At 42.9% G+C, this 18,247-nt stretch overlaps 1 protein-coding gene across 8 annotated transcripts in view; it reads right to left on the reverse strand.

Annotated features, from left to right (window-relative positions):
* Positions 1 to 16,740, reverse strand: part of MAPK15 (mitogen-activated protein kinase 15) — a 29,649-nt gene extending 12,909 nt beyond the window's left edge. For 3 of the 8 annotated variants that reach the window (XM_086741443.1, XM_086741442.1, XM_086741441.1), the window contains exons 1-8: positions 16,603 to 16,740; positions 13,183 to 13,281; positions 12,797 to 12,826; positions 8,759 to 8,849; positions 8,093 to 8,223; positions 7,770 to 7,933; positions 6,686 to 6,825; positions 5,271 to 5,328 (exon numbers count right to left, since the gene is read on the reverse strand). In XM_086741443.1, coding sequence (XP_086597569.1) covers positions 5,271 to 5,328; positions 6,686 to 6,825; positions 7,770 to 7,933; positions 8,093 to 8,223; positions 8,759 to 8,849; positions 12,797 to 12,826; positions 13,183 to 13,281; positions 16,603 to 16,671 — 782 coding nt within the window. In that variant the 5' untranslated portion in view covers positions 16,672 to 16,740. Of the gene's footprint in view, positions 1 to 5,270; positions 5,329 to 6,685; positions 6,826 to 7,769; positions 7,934 to 8,092; positions 8,224 to 8,758; positions 8,850 to 11,300; positions 11,364 to 12,796; positions 12,827 to 13,182; positions 13,282 to 15,634; positions 15,714 to 16,602 lie in introns of those variants that run through there. The other 5 variants (XM_086741445.1, XM_086741444.1, XM_086741446.1 and 2 more) reach the window with 5 other exon arrangements.
* Between the last annotated feature and the right edge of the window lie 1,507 nt (positions 16,741 to 18,247).

Here is an 18,247-nt window from a genome sequence, read left to right on the forward strand (position 1 = left end):
TGTGTTAGTATGGTAAAGTCTTTTACCCCTTTGATTACGCTTGAATGCCTCTCTCCTAGCACTAGGAACATACATGAAGTGTCTAACTCGCAAGTCTAGTCTTAGAATCATAGAATCATAGAATAGTTAGAGTTGGAAGGGACCTTCAACGGTCATCTAGTCCAACCCCCCTGCAAGAAGCAGGGACATCCCTGACTAGATCAGGTTGCTCAGAGCCTCATCCAGCCTGGCCTTGAACGATTCCAGGGATGGGGCATCCACCACCTCTCTGGGCAACCTGTTCCAGTGCTCTACAACTCTCATTGTAAAAAATTTTTTTCTCATATCTTCCTCTTATTTCAGCGGAAATAGGGATAGAGTGCACCCTCAGCAAGTTCACCGACAACACCAAGCTGTGTGGTGCCATTGACACGCTGGAGGGAAGGGATGCCATCCAGAGGGACCTGGACAGGCTGGAGAGGTGGGCCCATGTAAAACTCATGAAGTTTAGCCAGGCCAAGCGCAAGGTCCTGCACATGGGTCGTGGCAATCCCAAGCACACACACAGGCTGGGTGGAGAATGGATGGAGAGCAGCCCTGAGGAGAAGGACTTGGGGGTGCTGATAGATGAGAAGCTCAACATGAGCCAGCAATGCACCCTCGCAGCCCAGAAGGCCAACCGCATCCTGGGCTGCATCAAGAGGAGCGTGGCCAGCAGGTCGAGGGAGGGGATTCTGCCCCTCTACTCTGCCCTGGTGAGACCCCACCTGGAGTACTGCATCCAGTTCTGGAGCTCCCAACACAAGAAGGACATGGACCTGTTGGAGAGGGTCCAGAGGAGGGCCATGAAGATGCTGAGAGGGCTGGAGCAGCTCTCCTATGAGGCCAGGCGGAAAGAGTTGGGGCTGTTCAGCCTGGAGAAGAGAAGGCTCCGGTGAGACCTTATGGTGGTCTTCCAGTACCTGAAGGGGGCTACAGGAAAGATGGGGAGAGACTCTTTATCAGGGCCTGGTTTTTAAATAGAGGGAGATAGATTTAGAGTAGATATTAGGAAAAAAATTTTTACAATGAGGGTGGTAGAACACTGGAACAGGTTGCCCAGAGAGGTCGTGGATCCCCCATCCCTGGAAACATTCAAGGCCAGGTTGGATGAGACTCTGAGCAACCTGATCCGGTTGGAGATGTCCCTGCTTCTTGCAGGGGGGTTGGACTAGATGATCTTTGGAGGTCCCTTCCAGCCCTACCCATTCTATGATTCTATGAAAGAATGAGAGCTATCAGACAGTATCCAGTATCAGACACGTGAATAATGAGTCCTCTGGACAATGTTGTTCTTTTTACAATGCAGGAAGCCCAAACTCCTGCCTTGAATATTTCAGTTGAACTGCTAAAGATCCCATGAATCCAGCCCTTAGACCACAGAAATATATTTTTGTATAATTTGCAATTAAAATATGAAGTTTATAAATCTGTTTTTGCCTTTTGAAATCCTAAAGATAATTATTAACATAATGAACATAAGAATATCTAATACATTTGAAAAATCCATTTTAAAACATGATTCTTACTGATACTTTAAATATTTTTGTTACTCCATGACAAGATTATTTTAGTTAGAAAAATGATCCATCACTGAACATAGCATTTCGACTGAATGGCTCAGAAAAAATCTTTTCAGTTTTGAAGACTAAGATTTCATTTGCTTTTTTACCTAGCTGGAGCCATCCATCAGAACTTAGCCACTCAACTTTCACATTTTTGTGGGGAAAAAAAAAAAGATAACATCCAAAGAGTAGGGCTGTCAAATAAAAGTGCATTTCCACCAGGAATTAGTGGAGAGTTCCAATTGCTGTCTTTCACTACTCAGAGAAAGGTTATAGAAATGAGAGGGTTCTTCTCAGAGGTGTTGTGGTGGGTTGATCCCAGCTGGCAGCTAAGCCCCCATCCACTTGCTTGCTCCTTCCCCTCCCTGCTGCTGCTCTTTGACATGCAGCAATCCTGCAACAGAAGGATTTGCTAAGAGGCTGGGCAACCTAGACAGCTGTTTAATCTCTGTATCCATGGCAGCTACACCAGAAGTCCACTGGTACCCTTTTGGGTCCCTAAAGTAGCCTCTCCTGATGCAGTCTGTGCCAAGGATGCATAGACCTTCTGGGACAGAACGAATCCAGGGCCCAAATACCAGATTAGGCTCAAGGCCAGTGCTTTTATCATAACTCTCCCAGGTAAAACACAGAAAAGCACTAAACAGCACAGCAAACTGCAAAAGCTGAAAGCAGTCATTAACAAGCCCTCAAACTTAATGTACAGCAAGAGAGGGAGCATGCTTCTAACTTGATCTCCTTCTGTGACAAGGTGACCAGCTTAGTGGATGAGGGAAAGGCTGTGGATGTTATCTAGCTACACTTTAGTAAAGCCTTTGACACCATTTCCTACAGAATTCTCCAGGCGAAACTGGCTGCTCATGGCTTGGACAGGTGTACTCTTTGCCGAGTAAAAAACTGACTGGATGGCCAAGTCCAAACAGTGGTGATGAGTGGAGTTAAATCCAGTTGGCTGTTGGCCACAAGTGGTGTTCCCCAGGGCTCAGTTCTATTTTAGTATCTTTATAAATGATCTGGACAAAGGGATCAAGTGCACCCTCAGTAAGTTTGCAGATGACAAGAAGCTGGGTGGGGATATTGATCTGCTTGAGGGTAGAAAGGCTCTACAGAGGTATCTGGACAGACTGGATTGATGGGCCAAGGCCAACTGTATGAGGTTCAACACGGCTAAATGCTGAGTCCTGCCCTTGGGTCACAACTACCCCATGCAATGCTACAGGCTTGGGGAAGAGTGGCTGGAAAGCTGCCTGGCAGAAAAGGACCTTGGGGTGGTGGTCAACAGCCAGCTGTGTATAAGCTGGTAGTGTGCCAAGGTGGCCAAGAGGGCTAATAGCATCTTGGCTTGTATAAGAAATAGTGTGGTCAGCAGGACTAGGGAAGTGACTGTCTTCCTGTACTCAGCACTGGTGAGGTCACACCTAAAATACTGTGTTCAGCTTTGGGCCCCTCATTACAAGAAAGACATTGAGGTGCTGGAGCATGTCCAAAGAAGAGCAACAAAGATGGTGAAGGGTCTAGAGCACAAGTCTTATGAGGAGCAGCTGAGAGAACTGGAATTGTTTAGTCCAGAGAAAAGGAGGCTCAGGGCAGACCACATTGCTGTCTACAGCTACCTGAAAGGAGGCTGTAGTGAGCTAAGTCTCAGTCTCTTCTCCCAGGTAACAAGTGATAAGACAAGAGGAGATGGCCTCAAATTGCACCAAGGGAGGTTTAGATGGGCTTTTAGGAAAAAATTATTCACCAAAAGGGCTGTCAAGCATTGGAACAGGCTGTGCAGAGAGGTGGTGGAGTCACCATCTCTGGAGATATTTAAAAGATGTGTAGATGTGGTGCTTAGGGACCTAGTTTAGTGGTGGACTTGGCAGTGTTAAGTTAACGGTTGGACTCAATGATCTTAAAGGTCCTATCCAACCAAAGTGATTCTACGATTCTATGCTGTGGAGCAGGTAAAGGAACAAATAAACTGCTGTTGAGAAAAAATATATCAATATTATGACCAGCAACAGATGAATAGGTGTAACTACTATGAATTCCTGTCTAGTACACTCCAATCAAATCTACTGTGATGTCGAACCTGTCTGGCCAGACACTGGGTGCCAAAAGGGACTCCAGTGGGTTGACTCCGGCTGATAGCTAAGACCTGATCCAGTCATTTACTCTCTACCCCTCAGCAGGATGGGGGAGATAATCGGAAGGGTAAAAGCAAGAAAACCTCATGGGTCAAGATAAAGACAGTTCAATAAGTGGAAGGGAGTAAAAAAAAAGGGAAAATGGAAAAAAAAAACAAACCAAACACACATGTTGTGCAAAAGCAATCACTTACCACCAGCAGACCGATACTTAGCCAGTGTCTGAGCAACAGCTACTTTGGAGAAATTCTTCTCCACCCCAGTTTTATTGCTGAGCATGACACTGTATTGTATGGAATATCTCTTTGGTCAGAAGGGTAAGCAGTCCCAACTATGTTTCCTCCCAGTCTCTTGCTAAGACTTAGCCTACTCGGTGTAGGGGCAGAGTGAGAAACAGAGATGGCCTTGCTGGTTGCTGTGCAAACATTGTTAACCATGCTGCTGTGTTAGCAACACTGTTTTGGTCACAAATATAAAACACAGCAGCATACAAGCTGCTCTGAAGGAAATTAACTCCATTCCAACCAAACTCAGTACAGGTGCACAGCAAAATGATGAGAAGTGACATTCATAAGTTGCATCAAGGGAAATTGCTATGAGACACTGTGGCCATCCACTTCTCCCTGATAATGTCAAACACACATGCCGTGCTGAGTTGAATCAGCAGGGACTAAAGGGTCTCAGTTCGTCAGCTGCCTGGCATGGATTGATACAGGAATCTTGGCATCCCTGAATGAAAGGGAATAATGCTTCAGGATGCCAACTCAAAAAGTCAGCAAAAGTCAGCATGAAAGCACATATACCATTCATGTGAACAGCAGGGGACCTGTTAGAGCTTATGGTTTGAGCTACCCTAACCTAAACCTATAAGAACTTGTTAGTGAGCATTCAGAGAACTCATACAACACATAGCTGGGCTATACGTATTGCACACTCCCTGATGAGAAGGGATGCCCGCTACTATTATGACAAACATGAGCAGAGAATACTTAGAGACTGGTAAGTAATTTGCTATGGCCATAAGATAGTGTAAGAATATTAAGTTTACTAATGTTTACTAATTAGGTATGCAATAAATGCAGAATCATGTGGTAGTCTGTGTGTCTGTGTACATAACTGGAGGATCAAGAAGAACCATGGCAGATACATGAGAAAAAAAAACAAAACACCAACTCTCACTGTGAGTCGTTAAACAGCTGGAATGAGGCTGGCAGCCTGAACAGATTCAGGCTTTCCACGTGTGAACCAATGACATCAGATACACAAATGACTCAGGATGGGAAAATATTGTAATTTTGAGAAAGTACACATGACAATAGCTTGGAATGTAGGCCCAACCTCATTTTGTTTTGTTATTCCCAAATTATGTCATTGATCTTCTCAGCTTTTTTTTTTTTTTTTCAAACTTTACATGCCTTCTCTAAAGGTAGGTGAATCTGCAGAGAGCAGAAATCATTTTCACTGGTGAACACTGGAAGGTGAACTTCAGAGGTACTTTTTGTCAACATTATACAGTAGATTGTTGACTTCTGAGACACATTTAACATAGAAGGCTTACCGGGAACTCATGCGGTTAATAATTGAGGCCCTGTAATCTGATTGCATAGCCAAAATATCTGCAATAATGAAAAGATACTGTTAATGCCAAGATTAGGATTACCAGAGCTACATAGGGAAAGCAAATATTTGATATTAACATAGGAAATTATCCTAATAAAACTCAATGGGAGATCTTACGGAAGGAGGATGGAAAATTTACTTACAAGTTTTCTAAGCTGATTTTCCCAGTTCCTACTCATTCTATCATAGATTTCATAAACTTGAACTCTTATACCCGCATACGCAGAAGCACCAAGATATCTGAGGCCAAATGATCTGGTCAGGATCACTTGCATTGGACACAGAGAATAAAGGATACCAGCTATTGATTTCTTCACCACATCCTCTGAGGATCTTTTGGATTGGTGACAATGAACTCTTTTCTGAACATATCTGTCATACTCTCAAAGAGTCAAGAGTTGCTATGGAATGGTATTTTTTGCCTCAGAATCTTGCTTCTTTGGTCCCCATAAATCCTACACAAAGTTGCTGCTCATAGGTTGGTTTTCCTTGTTTGCAATAATGCTTTGAACAAGTGTGTCTTTTCACTTGCTTGGCTGAAAGACAAAGAAATTGTGCCTCCAATATGCCTCAACCTTGCAGCCACTGTCCTGTGGTAAGGATTCAGGACCTTCTGCTAATGAGTCATTTGTCCTGTGGTCTTGCCTCGGAGTGCATATCTTCTGGTTATGACTTTATCAACACATTCCTCAATTGTATTGCTGAGAACGGAATAGCAGTTTTTGTTATTAGTGCTGGTTGTTCTTCTGTGTTGGTGTTTTCACGCACACATTTCATTTCACACATATTTCATTCATAGCAACCAAATCTCTAATAAAAATTATAAATTTAATCTTGAATGGAATTCTCCAAAACTGTGATGTCCATACACTGAAGGTAGTTATTTTTTAAAAAATATTTGCTAGCTCAGTTAGAACATATCAACATGTTGTAAAAGTTTATAAAGTGTATGGGCTGTTAGACTGGAACTCAGAGAAGACAATCACAATAATAATAATAATAATCCCTTTTGGATTTAACATATATTTACTCCAGCTTTCACTTCTGCGTTTAGATTTCCAGACCAAAAAGTCCAATTTACTTTTATTATGGGAGTCCCACTGAAGTAAGATACTCTGTTTTAAACTATTATCCTCTTATAAATCTCAAAAACATTTTGAAGGCCTGGTTCTTGCTTCTCATCTAATCTAGTATGGGCTTATTTTCTTCTAATGCTGTTTCACCATTTCACAAAATTTTAATTTCCTTGGAAATATATTAAAATGACTCACAAGAGATATCTTCTTCCCTGATACATCTGGGCTGCTTTTTTTCATTCTTCTCTAAATACTTTTCCCTGTAGAAGAGTCCTACCTTCTGGGGATGGGGCAGGAATGACCCTCAAGATCTGCTCCATTTGATTCACTGTTGATGTTCCAGGAAAAAGAGGTTTCCCAAGCAGCAGCTCTCCCAGAATACAGCCAATGCTCCACATGTCTACACCTTTAGTGTAGCTACAAATAAGAACAGAACAGAGTTAGGACTAAATCAAGCAAATATCTTCTCTACCTGGTATTCATATCATCTACATCTAAGCTAATGCTTATTTTGCTAGAAAAACAAACCTCATGACTCCTTGAATACGAATACTCACAGGTTTTAACTATAGTGAATGAGATTTGGGAATCATGAAACTGGCAAGCATAAAACAGAAAGGAGATCTATTCTACTAAAAGTCTATTCCAGGAAACCATAAAAGCAATATATTACAAGGTAAATGCTAGGACGAGGTAATATATACTTTTCATATGAAGATGAAAGATACAAGTGAAGATACAAGTTGCTGTTGGAAATAACTGACTCTTCAGGGCCTAACTATCTAGAAAGTAGTTACAATTACTTAAGAAAAGTAAATGCCAAACAATGGGTAAATGACAATTTGCAAAACATCCACATTTCAAATTTGGGATACTAACCCAACCTATATTTATTTTATTTTCTGATCAATAACATTTTGTATATGTAAGTCAAAAATAAGGACTAAGCATGACTAACAGGCAGCTCATTTAAAATTTAATTACAGAATAATTTCTGAAGGTCTATCAAAACACTCTCCTTAAATCTGTAAAAGAGGACTAAGGTACTCAACCAAATTCTGTAAAGATGCAGATTTAAGGGGAGAAAGAATAAGTCTAGTGGGAGAAAGGATGACAAACAGATGAGCTGATAATGTCTGTAAATGGACAATGTAAGAAGCCAGGAAGAAAATGTACATGTAATGAGAGATTTTTATGTTACACAACTGCAGTTTAAGTGCATATTGAGAAAATTGACTGTTGACATGATCTTGCATCTGGTGACATCTAAAATGAAAAGATTTAAGACTTGTAGACAACAAAATTTCCCACTGGTGAAGAAATTATAGAACTCCATCCCTTCACTCATATTAAGCAGTTACCTCTGAGAGGAAAGTAAGATCTCGGGGGCTCGGTACCAGCGTGTTGCCACATATTCCGTTAGAGCAGGGTTACCTTGGTCCTCATTCATCTGATGTAAAGAACGAGCCAGCCCAAAATCACAAAGTTTAACAAAGCAGTCTGCATCCAACAAGATATTTGAAGGCTGAATTGAACAAAGGAAAATTAATAAGCTTTTTACTCTCTCCATGGCAGAAGATTATTATCAAGGTTCTTTTACTAGTCTCACTCTTCTCATACTTTTCCATTTAGTGTTTAACAGAAAACTTGAGTGAAGGATAAACACTATGACTAAGAAATATACCTTCTGATCTCTGTGAATAACATTTCCCGAGTGGATGAATTTAGTTGCCTTCAGGAGTTGGTAGAGAATGTAACACTTGTGGATATCTTTCAGCAAATTCCCCTTCTTAATCACAGCATGTAAATCTGTCTCTGTAATATATTACATTAGTAATATATTTATATCAGTAAACGATTACTAAGTTGTGAATGTAAGTTCCTCAAAGCAAGGCCAGAAAAGACCACTGTCCAAACAGGCCATCCTCAACAGAAGTTAACACTGTAATTACTAATAGTACTGCAAACTCTCTGTATTATCAGTTTGTCTTGCAGCTCTTGCTACAGTAACTATTCTATTATTGCATACTTTTGTTATAATAAAATTGCACAGTCTCTTCCATATGCAACTCTTCTGTCTCTACAAGCCTTCTAATTTGTTGCTCACAGCCATCTTTCCTTCATCTCAACCAGCCAGTTCTCATATAATTACTACTCCCTTTAAAGTTTCACTGCTATTCCCATCTAATCACAACTGATATATATTAAAAAACCCTGTACTGCTCCTACTATATGTCTACTTACATGAATATTCATGAAAATCATCAGCAAGACTACTATCAAAGTAGGGAACAAAGGTAACTCATAAGAGAGGCTGTATTTAAATGGCTGATGCAATGCTAAGTCTCACCCATGGACTCAAAGATGAGGTAAATGTCCTTGTCGTTCTGAGCTCGGATAACATCAAGCAGTTTGATGATATTTGGATGTTCTCCAAATTCCTGCAGAGGGAAGAGACCCAACTATCAAAATAAAGTGTCTTGCTTGTGAATCATAAAAAAAAAGGGCAATAACTTATTTCATTTTGTGTTAGTGTCTAGAACAAACATGAACATGCTATTTCCTTCATTATGCTTCTACTGAAATAAAGAAATAAATAGAAGGATTTCAGCTTGCTCCACAGTATGAAACCAGCCAGTTAGTCTAAAAAAAAATTAAAATAACCTCTGTTCTCTGAAACATTAGTTCTAAAAATCCCTCTATAACATTTGTGAATAAAATCCAGTCAACTTTATGCATCTCGTATTTCCTACTGAAGACAAAAAATTATTGTGGCACTGAAGATAGAACAAAGTTGCCATCAACATTCATAATTAAAAAACCCAACCAACCAGGAAGCGTCTACCTGAGGGTAGGCTGAAACAATCTACAGGCTGCAGTGACTGAACTAACTGCAATGGGAGATCAGACAGTCCGAAACCTAAATACAGGTATCTTAAACTGAAGGTGAATTCTATCCTCATACTTGCAGACTGTCATAATAATTTACTTCATTCTCAGTCTTAACAACTTTTATTTCCTATAGCTAACACTTCTGCGCAGCTAGAGACACTGTGAACACTTCAGAATATGCTAACATTTTGTTCTGATTTTATTTAGTGGGGGTGGGGGGCTATGGTGGTAGCTTCTGTAAGAAGCTGCAAAAGTTGTTCCCCTTTGTTCAGTGGACTCGGCCGGGCCCAGAGCGGACCCACTGCTGGCCAGGGCCGAGCCAATTGGTGACAGAATGTTCCCTGGTAACGCCTCTGCGATAACGTATTTAAGAAGGAAAAAAACCAGAAAAAAAAATGATGAAGATGTGAAGAAGCTGAAGCAGGGGCGGAGAGGGGGAGGCGCGAGCCTTGTGGCTCTCACCCTCTGGCCTCCCGCCGGGCAGCCGTTTGGGCCCAACTCAGCCCAGCCCGGCTGCAAGAAGTGGAGAGGAGATGTGAGAGAACCTGAGAGGCATCTGTCTGAGGCGATTGTGAAGAATTTCTTCTGAGAGGAACGGCTGCACACACCAAGGTCAGTGAATATGGAGGGGGAGCAGTAATGCTGCTCCTGGCCAAGATTCCCCTGCAGCTGGTGGTGATGACCATGGTGGAGCTGGCTGTGCCCCTGTAGCCCATGGAGGCCCATGGAGGAGCAGAGATCCCCCTGCAGCCTGTGGAGGCCCACGGAGAGCAGAGATCCCCCTGCAGCCCATGGAGGACCCCACACTGGGGGGATGCCTGAAGGAGGCTGTGGCCCATGGAGGGCCTGTGCTGGGGCAGCCATTCCAGAGGGACTACATCCTGTGGAAAATTGACCCATGCTGTAGCAGTTCACGAAGGACTGTAGCCTGTGGGAGGGACTGCATGCTGGAGCAGGGGAGGAAAGGGAGGAGTTCTTCCCCTGAGGAGGAATCATAGAATAGCTTTGGTTGGAAGGGACCTTTAAAGGTCATCTAGTCCAACCCCCCTGCAAGGAGCAGGGACATCTCCAACCACATCAGGTTGCTCACAGCCTCGGCCAGCCTGGCCTTGAACGTTTCCAGGGATGGGGCATCCACCACCTGTCTGGGCAACCTGTGCCAGTGTTCTACCATCCTCATTGTAAAGATTTTTTTTCTAATATCTAATCTCACTCTACCTCCCTCTATTTTAAAACTATTACCTCTTGTCCTATTGCAACAGGCCCTGCTGAAAAGTTTATCCTCATCTCTCCTGTAGGCCCCCTTTAGGGACTGGAAGACCACTATAAGGTCTCCCCAGAGCCTCCTCTTCTCCAGGCTGAGCAGCCCCAACTCTCTCAGCCTGTCTTCACAGGACAGGTGCTCCAGCCCTCTCAGCATCTTTGTGGCCTCCTCTGGACTCGCTCCAACAGGTCCACGTCCTTCTGATGTTGGGGGCTCCAGAACTGGATGCAGTACTCCAAGTGGAGTTTCACGAGAGTGGACTACAACAGGCTGAACAGCCCCAACTCTCTCAGCCTGTGCTGCTCCTGGTGCCTTGCAACCCTAATGATTCTATGATTCTGTGATTCTTATTTGAACCAGTAACAGAGACTCTTTATCTACTTCCATCACAAATTCAGTTATAAACAGTATCAAAAATCATAATATTAAGCTATCTCCAGCACAGTCTTACAACAGCATCATCTTCCTAGAGTCAGAGGCCAATGCTGAAATTGGTTATAATGTACAATATCTAGAAAAATCCACAAACCAAGAGACTCGCCTGCAGCATGAAAATACACTTACAAAGCAGTAATATACCGTCAGGCCATCAGATACCCTTGCAGTTATTCTGAGGACAATATTCAAAATACCCATCCAAATAATTTAAAGAAAGTTTTTACCCAAAAGGGATATTTTTCCTAGAGATGCAAATCAGTCCTGACAGTGTTACTCAGGTACTGTTTAAAAAACTTACTTCACACTGAAGGAAAACCCCTTTCTCTCACACTGTCTTGCCCTGGAAATTCATGAAAATAATGGAAATTCATGAAAAAGTTTCAATCTGTACTTGGTTGAAAAAAAAAAAAATCATACCTTGAAAAAAATCTTGTCAGAGCCAGTCCTACTTATCTTAAAGAACATTGCTCTCACTAATTACCAAAAATGACATTCTAAATTGTGGTTCAAAATGCACCAAATAGATCTACAGCTATACTGAACAATAAACATAAAACCTGCAAGCAGCATTATGACCAGCATACTACGTATTACCCAAAAGAGAATCATCAAAATGCCCAAATTCTACATCAACACTTCTCAATTACAGTTAACTTCATCCAGTCTAACAAATGCCCTTATGATAAACATACAGATTAAACTAAGCAATCATTATGCACAGGAAGGAATTTGGACAGACAAGCAAATTAAGACAAACATTCAGTTACCAATGAAATAATATTTCTTACATCTTTCCCTTCTGATCTCTCATTTCTGAACTTCAAGAAAGAGCTATAAAATACCTTCAAAAATAGGAGGGGAAACTAAAATTCTTAAGTCTATTGAGCACCAAAAGTCATGAAAGTAAGGGCTTAATGGCACATTAACCTCCCTCCCTCCTCCAAAATGACTCCTTCTTTCCTCCAAGAGAAATATCCTTTTTCTTCTCCCAGCTCGTCCTCCACCCATCTACTCCAGAAGTGCTATACTTTCAGAGATTCTCATATGTTCTTAGCTTTTAAATTTGCCGCGTCTATTTCAGGCTTAAGGAATGATTAAATAGTAAAAAAACTAATCTCTTTCCTACTTAAACTTGACAGTCTCGGGAAATGCCTCTTCTTATGAGCCCTGTCTTGCTTGTGTCCTTAGAAAAATCATAGTTATAACAACATTATCACTATTCAAAAAAAAAAGATGTTTCTACATGGTAGGCCTGTGGAGGAACGGACAGATAATTTTAATGCCACTGCCACTGATAAGGTAATTAGGCTAGTGTGGGGTCAGTTATATCAAAACAAGAGCAGCCTTAAGTAATTTCAAACAGAACTTCCCTTTTAGCTTTGCTTTGATTATTTCAAGTGGTCAAGTTGCTTCCCACATGATGGAGGAAAAAAAAATTAAAATGTAAACCTCTTCCACACTCCAGCCCCACCTCTGAATCACAGAGTTTAAAATTTGAGAAAAACACTTTCTGTCCACAAAGAAGTAAGAAGTGACAGAAACTGCAAGTCAATATGGTGATCCTAGAGTACTGCTAAAAATGGTAAAAGAACAGGGCATGTCTCAAAGAAAAAAAAATAAGACCAACTCTCCATTTAATTCAGGGGGTTTTGCCCAGTCATGGAAAGACTGTTTGCCAAGATGGTGCAGAAAAGAAATGAATAGAGTTGTCAACACTGATCACTGCATTTTGAAAAAGAATGGGGAGAAAATACATGAACAACATCAGAGAGGACAGAGAAAAATGGACGTTACCTGCAGGAACATAATCTCTCGAAATGTTCTCTAGAAATAAACAAAAAAAAAAGTTTATTTTATATGGTAGACAGGCTACGAATAACCCAGTTATTCACTAGGGAGTCACAAGTGTGCTCTCTGTGCTCAAACACTTATAGCATAACAACATAAGGGAGAATCAAATTGTGCATGCCTATGAAGGCACTTCTTCCTCAGGGACATCAAACAGTATTTTGTAGATGCCATGATATACAAAGCTTGCCATTTACTGCTCCTTTTTTATAGACTGGATTATTACATGCATAATTGTCAAATAACTAACATCTTGCAGAGACATAAATCCTGAAAATATCTATGAACTCCCACCACATCTTTCAGAACATGTTAGAACAATGATTTCTCACCTGAGCATCTGTTCTGTTCCTGAAAGCATCAAAAATCTTTTTAACAGCAACTATTTCTCCTGTCCTGCGATCAATTGCTTTCCATACAATGCCATAAGCCTAAGGAGAAAAAAGGACAGATGAACAGTGTACTATGACATCTTAAGCATAGTTCAGACCTTTAGTGTGGAAGTAGAACATGCTTAACAGAGGGACTGAAAGAAGAGGCAATCACCAGTTACCTAGCAGTAGGTTAGGCCAATGGGCAATACTTGGTTGAGTCAAGAACTGAGAAAATCTATACCGAGTCTGGCCAAATGTCCACAAGGTCAAGCATCTTGGCCCCCAAAGCAGCCAGCAGCAGATGTACACGTGTGTGAGGGATCTCAGTGATGGTCTGTGTACAGCCCACTGTAGGAAATCACAAGCAGCACACAGCAAGGGAACGCAACCTTGGAGAGGGGAGGAGGGTTGTTATTGAGCAGGATGTTGCTGCCATCCGGGAACCGCTGTTAGCCAGCAGGGCACGTACTTGGCAGGCCTTGCTGCATGTGCTGGCCACGCGTGCATCAACACCTGGTCAGTACACTTCCACTGAATCTGCTGAGGGGATAAACAGAGGCGGCTCGGAGCAGAGGGAGAGAGAAAGGACCCAGAGCACAGCCTACGAACAACAGGGGACATCCTGAGGGTGCTGTGGTTACCTCCCTTCTCTGCTCTGACCCCACTGATCATCATCCTCCTGCTTGGCGGTGTCTCTGGCTTAGTCGGGGTGGTAAGACTCTCATAAAGGGAAAACAATGTGCTAGTAACTGCTTATGCTAGGAGCTGTAACTGCTTGTGCAAGGCTATAACAGAGCAATAAATACTGTTTTGCTTTTAAATATCATATGTTGGGTGATCTTTGTGCATAGGAATCCTACAAACTGGTTACAACATGCTCATGAAGTTCAGAAAGATCAAGTGCAATGTCCTGCACCTGGGTCAGGGCAATTCCCAGTATCAATACAGACAAGGGGAGGAATGGACTGAGAGCAGCCCTGTGGAGAAGGACTTAGGGGTACTGGTGGATGAAAAACTGGACAGGAGCCAGGCAATGTGCGCTTGCAGCTCGGAAGACAAATCGTATCCTGGGCTGCATCAAAATAAGTGTGGCCAGCAGGTTGAGGGAGGTGATTCTCCCCTCCCCACCTGCAGTACTGTGTCCAGCTCTGGGCTCCCCAATACAAGAAAGACATGCACCAGTTAGAGTGGGTTCAGAGGAGGGCCAGGAAAATGGTCTGAGGGCTGGAACACTTATCCTATGAAGAAAGGCTGAGAGAGTTTAGGTTGTTCAGCCTGGAGAAGAGAAGGCTCCAGCGAGACCTTATTGTGGTCTTTCAGTAGTTAAAGGGGGCTTACAAGAAAGATGGAGAGAGACTTTTGATCAAGACCTGTAATGACATTCTCACAGAATCACTTAGGTTGGAAAAGACCCTTAAAATCATCGAGTCCAATGGTAAACCCAACACTGTGAAGTCTACCACTAAACCATATCCCTAAGTGCCACATCCACATGTGTTTTAAATACCACTTCCCTGGACTTGATAATCTTTTAGATTAAGAAATTTTTCCTAATATCCAATCTAAATCTCCCCTGGTGCAACTCGGGGCCATTTCCCCTTGTCCTATCACTTGTTACTTGGGAAAAAAGAAAAGAGACATCCCAGTTGCCATCAGTGCAGTATTATAGCTCTTATCCAAGATATATACTCCAACTGTCTGTACTTCCTGATGCATGGCAAAGGACCTGAACCCATATTCCGGGACCACACATATTCTTGGGAAGTCTGTCTCAATGTCGCTATGTGATTATTTAAGCATGAAAATCACTCAATATCACATATTGCAGCTCTTTTACTTTGTATGAGTATTTAAACATTAACTGGGCATTTCTGAGTGAGAAATGACCCCATTGTGCAGACGTAAGACATCTCCTACAATGCAGAAATTTAAGAATCAAATCTATGACCCCAAAATTAGAAAACTGGATCTATACAACAAGAGAGACTGACTAATCACCATTTGCGAATATCACACAGTCATCCATAATAGTGAAAACTTGGATAGAAGTTCCTATTTCCTTAGTAGACAGCACAGCTTTTAATGAAAAAAAAAAAAAAAAGAACTGTTTGAATTCCCTCACTGTAGAGGAATAGGTTATCTCCCTTGCTGCTGCACTTCTCTGCTTTATTTTTTTGGGCAGTCCTCACCTGTTTCAGGGACTCCAACAGTCTTTCAAGTGCTCAAGTAAGTATATCAGCTGTGTACTTAAACAATATATACAGAACTTTCTGCAAACAAGAGGCAGAAAACACAGGTATTAAGGAGACCAAAACTACTTAAGAGCTCGACTAGCAGTTGTGATAATGTCAGTAATGCCTAGACAATGGACCTGAAACCACTATTAAAATACCTGAATGTATGTAGTTACCTTTGTGAAATAGTCTCCAAATAGAACTCTCAAACAAATTGATATTTCAGATGAAATAATGTCATTCTGTTTGAAGAACCTAGCATGTTAAAAGATGTAATATATTACATTCAGTCAAAGGGAGAAAGGTGATAACTAGTTACAAGATGACAGTAAATCTCAAGTCAGAGGCAAACTTAGAATGAAATATAGCCATAAGAAAGATCAGTGTGACTTCAAAAGGAGAAAAACAAAACGTTGTCTTAGAGAGATGAAGACAAAAATGAGCCTCTCTCAAGTGCCTCCTTGTAAATGCACGTGAAATACTTTATTACTAGTATGAACACAACTAAGCAATGGCAATGAGCTGCCAGAAGAGAAAAGCAGATAATCAGGAGGGGTTTAGAGATTGCCTGAGGAGAAAGATCTTAGAAATTAACATTGCCTTATATATAAAAATATGTAATTTTATAGGGGAAAAAAATACTTGATGTGGCATAATACTTGAAGTAATGGAGTTACAGTAAATGCAAAAGAATTTGGCAGGCACAAACAATATACTTTTGAGACTCAGATTAATTTTACTATGAAACAGGTGTACCTGCAAGGCTGGTGCTTTCTGTGGTGGTTCTCCAGTAAATTACAGGGGAAAAAAAAGCCCTGATGGGGAATTTAAAGGTATTTTCAGCTTCACATGCTACAACATAACACTTACCTTCCTCTGAAATTTAGCTGTAATTTAGTTGAAATTTAGAAACAACTATAAGAAGTCACATAAAGTTATCAGGCTACGATTTATCACTTTTGTCTCTATTTGGCATAATAAATATTTTAAAGTCCAGTTTTTCTTCAACTATATAAACTCTAGGACCTCCAGCACCAGACGCGGCTCAGTCAGCGGCCTGCAGCAGGGACCGGGACACGGCAGTCAAAAGCGCCGCCCGGCTCCCCGGACTCTCCGAGATCCCAAGATCCCGCAGGGCACTCACCCCTTTGCCCAGGCGCCTCTTGATCTCGTACTTCTGAGAGACGAGAGCCTCCACCTCCGGCACGCTCATGGCGGACAAGCCGAGGCGGGGGGCGGCGCGGCCGGCCGGCGGACGAGCACTCCGCCACACGAGACGCTAGGCCGCGCTCTGCCTGTTGACTCCTGCTGCTATGGAAACAGCCCCGCCGCACAACGCATGCGCCACGCGGCCCAAGGCCGCGCAGGCGCATAGCGTAACGCTACCGTGTAGCGGGGGGGGCCGGTGCTGGTGCCCGTGCCGTTGGCGTTGGCGGGGCCTGAGGCGCGGTGCGACCGCTTCCTCCTCCCTTCCCCGGCGGGCGTTCTGCTGCGCGGCCGGAGGTGCTGCCGGCAGCTCCGCCGTGCTTGCGGGCTGCGTGGGCGGCAGCTGAGGGAGCCCCGCGCGGAGCGGAGCGCGGCCGCCGTCGGACGGCTCCCCTAGGGCGGCGGGCTGTGACCGCGGTGCCGCTCTCCGCTTCCGGGAGTGCGGCGGGGGAGCGGCGCAGGCAAAGGATAAAATTTCTCCAGCGTAGGGCATCCAGTGCCTTCATCTGACAAACTTTAAAGAAGTGTGCTACCCTCAGCAGGGGATGTCAGATGCTGCTCTCAGCACCTGCTGTCATTCGGATGCACTGTAAAAATTTTTCCTACTTTTTTTTTTAATTCTATCAACTGTTATTGCTGTTGCCTACAATTCAAATCTTTCCTTGCTAGCAGCGTGCTCTGGCAGACACTGATTCTCATAACATCCTTGTTGACAAACTGAGTAAGTACAGACTAGTTAAGTGTGTCGTTAGACAGACTGAAAACTTGCTGAACCAGAGGTTTGGCATCCGTGATGTGAAGTCCAGCTGGAGGTCAGTCGTTGCTGGTGTACCCAAAGGGTCAATACAGGTGCCAGCACTGTTTAGCTTCTTCATTAATCCACTGGATAGTGGGTGGAGCACAGCCTCAGCAAGTTTGCAGATGACACAAAACAGGGAGGAGTGGTTGATACCACAGACGGCAATGCTACCATTCAGAGGGACCCTGTCAGGCTGGAGAAATGGGCCAACAGGAACCTTGTGAAATTAATCACTGGAAAATGCCAAGTCCTGCACCTGCGGAAGAATAATCCCATGCAGTGGTAAAGGCTGGCAGCTCTCATGCTGGAAGACAGTTTGACAGGTGTCATAGGTTAGCCCAACTCGGGACTAAGCCCTGTGCTGTCTCTTGCTCAATCCCCCCACCCTCCAAGGGAGTGGGGGAGTGAGAATATTTTTAAAAGCTTGAGGTTTGACATAAGGAGAGGAAGAAATCGTTCAAGTTAGCATTATGGGCAAAACAGACTCAACTTGGGGAAAACTATTTCAATTTATTAATAATAAAACCAAAGCAAGATAAGGACAGAGAAATTTAAAAAATCCGTCTCCCTTCCTTTTCCTAGACTTTAAGTTAATTTCAAATTATCTCTACCTCCTTCCCTGCCCTGAACGGCACAGGCGGGAATAGAGGATGGGGTTTGCAGTCTGTTCATCACATGTCACTTTCCACTACTCCTTCCTCCTTGGGGGAAGAACTCCTCACATTCCTCCCCTGCTCTACCGTGGGGTACCTCCCACGGGCCACAGTCCTTCGTGAACTGTGCA

The sequence above is a fragment of the Chlamydotis macqueenii genome, chromosome 2 (genome assembly GCF_036417535.1).
Source record: "Chlamydotis macqueenii isolate bChlMac1 chromosome 2, bChlMac1.mat, whole genome shotgun sequence".
In the NCBI taxonomy this organism is placed as follows: domain Eukaryota; kingdom Metazoa; phylum Chordata; class Aves; order Otidiformes; family Otididae; genus Chlamydotis; species Chlamydotis macqueenii.